At 40.0% G+C, this 9629-nt stretch overlaps 1 protein-coding gene across 1 annotated transcript in view; it reads left to right on the forward strand.

Moving 5' to 3' along the window:
* The window catches only part of ldlrad3 (low density lipoprotein receptor class A domain containing 3), an 87420-nt gene extending 78645 nt beyond the window's left edge, over positions 1-8775 (forward strand). The window contains exons 5-6 of the mRNA XM_059335513.1: positions 5559-5961; positions 6683-8775. Coding sequence (XP_059191496.1) covers positions 5559-5961; positions 6683-6887 — 608 coding nt within the window. The 3' untranslated portion in view covers positions 6888-8775. The remainder of the gene's footprint in view (positions 1-5558; positions 5962-6682) is intronic.
* Positions 8776-9629: the final 854 nt, after the last annotated feature.

Raw genomic sequence — 9629 nt, forward strand, 5'->3', positions numbered from 1 at the left:
TGGCTAAGTGCAGCTGTTGTATGTCATACAACTAGATACATGTCATCTCTATGACAGTGAATTATAGACAAGAGGGGAGTAAAGAGGAACAGCAGAGTGTAGAGGAGAGGAGAGAGACGAAGCACAAAGTTGAGGGGGAGGAAGAGGGAGGCATTAGGGGAGAAGCAAGAGGGGGAAACAAAAGGCACAGGAGTGGTGAAGAGGAGGGGAGAGATGGGGAGAGAAGGCACTCTGATGTAATTAAAGTGGCTGAGTTGAGAGGCTGCACCTTGCCCCCCTCCCCAAGCCTCCACATATGGAAGGTTTATGAGTTTATGAATACAGTATAGAAGCACTGGTAGAGGTGCCAGTGTCACAGGAAGAGCTGCAGCATGAGGTTATTTATGTGGAACACAAATACATCTATATGCAGCACCTTTTAAACATGAGGCTCCACTCAGAAAGGCTTCAAAATGTCCCTGAGGTTCAGTAATGTTTAAACCTTTCAAGATTATATTCAATAATTTAGCTGCCATTAGTCAAGTTGTATTTACCTTTTATCCGTTAGCTAAAACTCCTGAAGACCCAGCTCTTCAGAGAGCATCTTCTCTCCTAGCACCACACGATAATTCTACTCCTCAAAGAATTGTCACTAGCACTTATTGATGCACTAATAGCTCTTTTTGCACTATACCTTGATTGTTTGCTTTTATTCTTCCTGTAAGTCGCTTTGGATAAAAGCGTCTGCTAAATGACTAAATGTAAATGCAAATGTAGCTAACTATCAACCATTTCCGCATTACTTTTGGCTGATTATTAGGCTACCTTTAGCTAATGATTTCTATCATTAACCATTATGTTTAGCAACGGTATAGAAGTACCCGTGGTTGTGAAATCACTTTGTATGCTGACTGATAGCAAGCATCCATAGTGTTTTTAGAATTTCACTTATTACGTTACACAAGACTTGCATGGTATTGAGTGAGTTAAGGGGACAGGTTATTTTACTATAGACTTCATCCCTTGTTGGTGTCCAAGCAGCTCTGCTATTGGTGGACAGCATACACCAACACAACATAGCCGCCCGGAGCCTTTCATGTCAAGTTTCACAAGACAAGACAGGAAAATCCTCTGCTGAACTTTGATGTTCAACTTTGATCATGACAGTTCTACCAAATGAATATAGTACAAAGTAACACTGTCAGATGCTAGCCGGACCAGGCACAATGAGTAGCCTACATGTAGCATGAACACACCAACCACAAGAGATTTGGGCAATGGCAAAAGTCTGCCGCTAAAACACAATGAAGCTCATTGGTTTTGATTGACCTGTCTCAATTAACTTAATATATGTCAGTCAGATGGTTACTGAGATTTGTGTGCAGAAATGTTTATTCATAGAACCGAAAATAAAAAAGATTTTATCATAGTTGTGAGTCTGTGGATTTTTCCCCTTTTGCCTTTGATGTACTTTAAACGCAACATCTGGCCCTAGCTCAGCTACCCGCGACTTTGATGTGTGAATCCAAACTTCATAGAAATTATTTTTCCACCATCAAAGGACATAAAGTGTGCCTGTGTCCGTACGGTACGAGTGTGTGATTTGGATTATTTTCTTTTAAATCTGAATTACCATTGTTATTGTGAGACTCCTGTTGCCTAATTTTGAATGTGGTGATCACACCTTTCTTTGTACCGTAACTACAACTAACAGCACAAAATGGGTTGGGACACAGAATGTGGAGCTCAATCACACACACAGCAGGGGGAGCGAACACACACAGGACCTCTCTCCTCTAACAGAAAAGACGCTTGCTTCAGTCTCTTTCTCTCTGTCTTTTCATCTCCTGTGTGATTTGAAACAGCCTTTCAGGCCTCTATCGCTAATGTACCGAATAGGCTCCCATTGTTAATGTTACAGCATTATGAGTTCCTTTTGTGAGTGTTTCTCTCTGCTCCCAGAGGACTGCACTGAAACCTGATAGGCAGCGTAGGGTGGCAGCGGTGGGATCTCTTTATTTGTGCTTTTTTTTTACTAGGTAATTATGGAAATAATTCTTCTTTGTTTTGGCCTTTCTCTGCTGAGAGTCCAGTTCATAATTAATTGGTAGCGTGAAAGGCTGGCCAATTTTAAATCACAAGGGAGGGGTCGAGGGTGCTCGTTTTATTGGCTGGTGCCTGGTTGGGGCAGCGGGCGGGTGGAGCATCTGAATTAGATTAGATTTAATTAAGGCATGGGGCCCCTGACTACACACTGGTACATAAATAGGCTGTATGCCAGGCTGGTTGTTGTTGGGAATTCAACAGCATGTGCACACACACACACACACATACAGACACACTGCTGAAGACTCCCTCAGGCCTTCAAGGTCAGGTAGACAGAGGAAACATGCAGCATGGTGTCTGGAAGAACAAGAAAACAAGCTTAAAAAAAAAAAAAACTCCTCCCCTAATAATAGCTTGGTGCTTTGTCCGCACAAATGCTCTGACAAATATTGAACTTTGAAAGTCTCTCTAAACCCCTGCACCTTTTTTTGTCAAGAGACGATTGGTATGATTCTCATATCTGTCCATTAAATATGATGCCAGCAGCCAGTTAGCTTAGCTTAGCTTAGCATAAATACTGGAAACAGGGTAAAAGGTATCTGCTAATTAGCACCTCTAAATCTCACTGATTAACAGATCTTAATTAACAAAAAATGAAATATAAAAAAAACACATTGTAGTGTTACGGGGAATATTTCTTGGAAAGGCGGTCTCTTCCAGCAGTTACCAGCAGAGACTCCAGGAAGTCACTGAGCCCAGTCACAAAACAGTCTGGCACATAATCCTGGTGAAGGTGAAACCTCAACTTGCTTGTTTGGTTGTTTTCTGTACATATGAAACGAACAGAAGCAGATACAGCTGGGTATCATTAGAAATCATTCAGTATTAAGTCGTATCAAAACTTCTCCAGTCAACGGTAGCTGTATTGAAAACTTTTTGTACCCAGATCCCAAAGAAAAAAATGGTTATGGTTATTTGATTTAATGCCACATGTTATTTGTCCACTACCACCCATACAGTCTGTGATGTGGTGAAGTTAAGCACTGTACAGGTGTATTTGAAAGTGTTGAAGGAGTTGGACGGCGGTACAGCATGCCGAGATGCTAGGGCTGGGCCATAAATCGATATAAAAAAATATATTGATATAATTTTAAGTATAATATGGAATTAGACCATACCATATATGGATTCAAATTTTTTTCTTTCTTTATATATAAATGCTGCCCTTACTAGGGTTTGTCATATTTAGTTTTTTGGTCATTTTCATTTGTCTTTTCTCATATTTATTTCTGAAAAAGATTAGCCTATTTTATTTCATAGGCTATTTTTGTATTTAAATGTGCACTTTATGGAGCTTTGATTTAAAAAAGCTACTCCTGTTGTTATACAGTATTTATTTTCACTTAAATAAACGGTTTCAATAAAACTACTTGTGAAATGTCATATTTGGCTTTGACTTTCACTGAACATTTGCTCTCACTTTGCAATAAAAATATCGGGATATATATTGTATATTGATATTCAGCCCAAATAAATCGGGATATGACTTTTTTCTTATCGCCCAGCCCTATGAGATGCCCCCAAAATGTGTATTACAAAAATATTACACACCTGAGGCGTCTAGTAAAAATAAATAGTGGAGGTGACATTTTACACAACTGAATTCTTCTTCACATGATGGATACCTGTAATATTGATACCTGTACCCCTTTAATGGTGCTGTTACTGGTACTGGCATTATCATTTTTTAAAACAATACCCAGCGCAGTTTAGCTGTTCCCCTCCCCTGTCCTTTTTACATTCTTTATGCTAGGCTAATATAGCCAGCTGCTGGCTGTAGATTTATATTTCCTGCACAGATTGGTATCAGTTTACTTACCTAACCTAAAGCATGTTCCCTTAAATGTGGAACTATTCCTTTAAGTGCACATTATGACCTCTATCAATGCATGATTTGAATTCCAGTACATATAGAGAGTATATGACATAATCTACCTCAGAAAGTGGAGTTCCCTTTCATAGACATTTTAGGCGGTGTAGCTCTGTGAACCTGTAACTCGCCATAACAGGGTCACACTGGTTGACTTTTTGTAGAGCTCTGCACGTTTCTTTTAATTCTCTGCGGCCCTGTAGCTCTAGCTTGTACATGTGGGGGGAATCTTTCCCCTGTGCTAAACACAATATCCCCCAAGAGCCTGTAAGTCTTCAAAAAGCTCAGAGAAGGCTTGCCTGCTATGCACTTCCAGGGGATCTAATCCTTACAGATGTAAGCTTTTTCGGACTATTGATTCAACCGTTTGATATCTTGCAATGGTCATTTTCCTTGCAAGCTTCCTGGCCAGCATCCTCAACTGTCTGTGTGATTGCTGTTGGACGGAGATGTGACTTATTTTAAGTGTTGTCATGCACACAGTCTGAAAGTAACAACACAGAAACCTCGAACATGGATCATCGAAAGTATCCCAAAGGGTGTTTTGAACTTTTTATGAGGCACATGAAGGTTTGATCTTTACAGCCCCTTGAGGCAGGAGTGTAATTTGAACTGAAACAGCAACTGTAAAATACTTTTATGTAGCTCATTCCTCATTAGCGCAGCCTTACTGCAGCTCCGTAATAAATAGGATTCCTTCCATTCTCCCTCCCTCTCCCCTTAGTCCAACAGCACTGTCTGACGGTAAGCAGCAGAAGCACCATTTACATGAGTCTCACCCCGAGTGCCTGATTGAAATTCTCACGCTGTAATATCAGTCAGCGGAAATGTTTAAGTGCTATTCCCTCATCCCATCTGGAATAATAAGCTGCAGTGCTCTCTGGCATTACAGTGCTCCCTTTCCTCATTTCAGGCAGCAAGTTAGTTGGCTGCTGTGCGTTTCTCACCACTGGCCACAGCTCTCATCGCAAACGTTAAGTTCCCCGGACTCATAGGTAGTTTGCAGACTCCCTCTTTCCCTGCGACAAACGTGGTAATGTGTGACGGCCCCCGGTGCCTTCCCCCATCTTCAGTGCCGAGCAACTTATGTCGTGTTTCATCTAAAAACTGCTGTGAGCAATTTTGTCTTCACAAAGAATTATTTTGCCTCTCTGTTATGCTCTCTTTCTTCGTAATGAGGAGTGAGGTCCCTTCTTGTGAACTGTGGGCTCCAAACTAGCCTCTGCTCCATTTGTTCCCCTCATCTCTGGAAGCTCTCTGGGAGGGTCTGACTCCAGTTTATGCTTATTATGTCGCGCTCTCATCTCCAAGAGAGGCTGCTTCTATTGAATCACACAGAACACATTTCACAATGAACCTGAAAACAATTGCTCTTGCTTGATATTCATGCCCATCTCCCTCACTCCCTTCTCCGTTCCCCTAGCTCTGCAACTCCACCGCCTCATCTTCCTGTTTTCTCAACCACCTATTCCCTTAAATTGTTTGCCTCTCCATCCTCATTTCCTCCATTCCCCTCTTGGTCTCCCTCACCACCACTCATCCTCCCTTTTCCCCAACCTCCTGCATCATCCATACTCAAGTTGCTCTTCACTCTCTCCCACAGAAGCTCCGGGGCAGGACTTTGTGACACTGGACTATCGCCTCCGCTACTACCCCAGCATCACCTACGCCGTCATTGGCAGCGCCGTTATCTTCGTCCTCGTGGTGGCGTTGCTGGCCTTGGTGCTCCATCACCAGAGGAAGCGGAGTGTCCTGCTGCCCAGAGGTGTAAGAGGGAGCTCGCATCATCACCACCACCACCAGCCCCTGCTGCTGTCCCGTCTGGTCATCTTGGACCGGGGCCACGTCCATCCGGGAGGTCCGGGTCTCTCGCCTGGATCCCCAACCGCAGCAGGCCAGTACAGCTCAACTCCTCAGGCTCTGCAGCTGCTGTCTGGGACCCTGTATCCCTCCGGACTCTCCATGGACTCACCTCCATCATACTCACAAGCTGTTCTGGATGTCAGGTGAAAGGAATAATGGTTCTAACAGCTGCATGGAAGTTTGTAATCGTTTGTCTATAGCACTGCAAGCCACAACGAAGACAAACGGCAGAAATAGTGGCGCCTAAAGTTGTCTCTCTGGCACAGCATAGTCTGATGAAGTGTATAATTATAACGCATCATAATAAAACAGTAATTTAATTTACTTGATAGCTCATTTTTTAAATAGTCAATTTTAATAAACACAGATTAAACCCATAAAGGTTGCTATCAGAAATACCTCTCAACATCTGTCCCTGTGGTGCTGTTATGTGATATTTAATACACAATTAACTGTAGAATTTGCTTTTTACACAATTACTATTAGGCATTATTTATTTATTTGTTTATATAAAATAATTGTATATATTGGGGCTTGTTGCAGTTTAAAAATAAATTACTCATAAATTACCAGAAAGATAGTAAAAAGTTGGTTTAAAAACATTTAAAAAGTAATCATAACACGGTGTGGAAAAACAGCAAAATAGTAAACTTTAAAGGGTGACAAATATATAAATCAATACAGGTTACAGGTGTCCTTAAATAATGATGTTCTTACATAATCCCATTATTTTCTCAGATAGGAGTGTAAATCTTTTCTAGCTACTGGTCCCGGTCAAAAAATAAAAATGATTGTACAGGCTTTATGTAATAGCTCATGGCCCTGACATCACATTCTATCTGTTTCTGCTGTTTTTTCCCCTAGTCGGCCGCCCTGGTTTGATCTCCCTCCTCCCCCATACCTCTCAGATGGGGAGCTTCCATCAGAAGGCGAGCTGCCACAGTACGAGGGCCCACAAGACCCTTTGAGCCACCCAACAGAACATCCCTCTGCACCCTCCACTCCTAGAACTGTGGCCTCAGGCACACAGCCCAGCTCGAGCTCCAGAGAGGAGTCGGACCAGCTGTAGCCTCCCTCTCCTCTCTCTCTATGTAGAACTAGTCAGAACTCAGAGAGCGCAGGACTGAAGGACCAGGCTGTAGGGCCACTGAGGCTAGGACAGCCCACAGCACAGACCTGCTGAGGAGAACCAACAGGGACTAAGAGACTTTAAATGAAATGTTGTCTGAAACTCTCTGCCTATCCATCGGCTGACTGAAGATCTGGACTGAGACAAGCTCATCCTGAGAGACTGATCTTGTATGATGGCTCCCCCTGCTGGGGTCATGGCTGCACTACACTGTAATCAGTTACACTTTCATTCATTTCACTACACTTAAGTTTGGTTAAATTGTTCTCCCCTTGCAGAAATTCTGTATATGAAACCTATCAGTGACCACAGCCTGCATCTCCAAAGACATAGGAGTTAAACTGCCATTCATTAACATGTTTATTGAAGCAAAATATCGTACCTGAAATGGTCATTGTGTTCTTGTATGAGCATAATAGAGAGATTTTTCTTTTGTAACACACTATGACAACTGTCTTAAAGTCATGTGTTCAAATTGTAAACTACCTTACTGCTACGGTAGATAAATTCTGTACTATCGAGGATTACTGCTACATTTCATGACTTACTGTACTAATTTCAGCAATGACATGTTGAGGCCTTATTGTGACTGAAGAGTAAGTCAAAATGAAGACGATACAGTAGTATTGTGTAATTTTTCATAGTTTAAAAGAAATACACAGTTGTGTTATATAAGAGCAGCTCGATCAGAGGTACTTCAGTTTTTTTTTATTGTTGATTGAACAGTGATGATATGATATATGGCTAGTAAAAATTAACATTTTGTTACTTCTTTAGTGGTCATACTTAACAAATATGAGCAAAGTGTTTTCAAATTTAAGAGCCATTTCTAGATGAGCAGTTGAGGTCTTGTGCTTTTTTTTAATTTCCTCAATAACTCTTATTGTCATTGGGTTAAATTCAAGATAAAATGTGAAAAGGACCATTAAGATTTTTTTTAAATAATGCTCAGAAATAAATATGATATACAAGTGTATATATTTACCAAGTGAGTTTCATAAATCATTCCTCAAAGCAAAAGAATCGCCTCTGTTGACATGTATAACTTTTATTACTTTTCTGTTTGAGGACCAATAATGTAGACACACAAAAAAATCACGATTGATGAATTGATGATTGATGATTTTGTTTAGGCCTTATTGTGTGCCAGTTTGGCCCTAAGTGCCTTTGTGTTTGTGGGCACAAATCACCTATTTAGAACCTCTTAAAACAGCCACCTGGTAAGCTCACGTGACAGCATACGTTTAAGAATATCATGTCTTTGATCATTTTTTAATGTATATAACTATCATTCTGGAAAATCATCCTCAGTAGCATTAGATAATGACTGATGGAATCCATATCTGAAGGAGCTGTTTATAAATGTATTATTGTCTTTTGACCTTTGTATGTTAATTTCAAAGTTGTTTGTTGAACACTGTACATAGAGGAAGTAAAGAAATCTATTTAAAAAGTAGAGTTTAAAGTGAGAGATGAATGTGTAAATGTAGTTGTGCTTTGCATTTTTTTCTTTTCTTCCATAGCCTGCAGTGATAATGCAGGCACAAGAAAAAAACAATCAAACCAAAGATAATCATTATTAACCTTAACCCAAGGGTGTTATCATCCAAAGGAATGATTATGCGTCATAACTGTTTGTACCTTTATTATATTAAAATGTGCAAATGTTTTTTGAGCAAAACACAATTCATGTTATTTGCTGTAAAACTGGAAAACATTTCTCAGGACAAAAATTATACCAGTCTGTCTGTTCTGTTGTTTATATCTTGTTTCAAATTCATTTTTTCCTGATCTGCTCTCATGAGGTTAGTCATTTGTGACATATTTGTGCCCATCATGATATTTTTATCCCTTGTATTCTGTACATTGAAAGTAATATAAAATTCTGACTCAGATCTTGTGTGCACGATTCTTCCTAGAGATCTAATATTACATTTTCTCAGCAACTTCTTATATTGTCAGAATATGTTTACTGCAAAGTCGGGTGCTTTACCGCCAGCCTGTGCCCCAGACAGACAAGTGTTAGATCACAGATTCACAAATAAAGATTTAGTAGCAAGAATGTCATCTGGTTGTACACTGTGGGTGGAGAGAATGACAATGTGGTGGAAGCATTCAGATTCCTTGGTACAGAAAGTACCATACCACAATGTAAAAATACTCCTGGCATTCAGAATGTTATTCAAGCACAGAAGTGTTATCAGCTAAATTGACTTTAAGTATGAATAGTAAGTACCTCCTATCACTGCTATTTTTATTTATTGCATTATAAAGCTGGGTAATAGGGTCCTATGATAAATCTGAGGTGTTGTAAGATGATCGATTGTTGATTGATTGATGATGATTGTTGTTCTGTGGGACAAATTTGTCTACATAATTTGAATCTTTTTTTCCTCATATGTTTGTTATTTTTTGTGTTTGCAAAACACTGGATTATTTAACTCTTTCGGCCTTAACTACCATCTAAATGAAAATATATGAGATGTCGTCGTCCAAACTGTGCACTGCGATTTTTGTTGGGAGCAACTTTTCTAATCTTTAACAATGCATTGTGTTTTATAACCTTATCATGCGTCTTTTAATGTAAAATCATAATCATAATAAATGTGGAGTAAAAAGTGCAATATGCAAGCATAAAGGAGCATAAAATACAAAATCAAAGTAAAATTACTAATACCACAC

Source organism: Centropristis striata, chromosome 6, assembly GCF_030273125.1.
Source record: "Centropristis striata isolate RG_2023a ecotype Rhode Island chromosome 6, C.striata_1.0, whole genome shotgun sequence".
Taxonomy (NCBI): Eukaryota; Metazoa; Chordata; class Actinopteri; order Perciformes; family Serranidae; genus Centropristis; species Centropristis striata.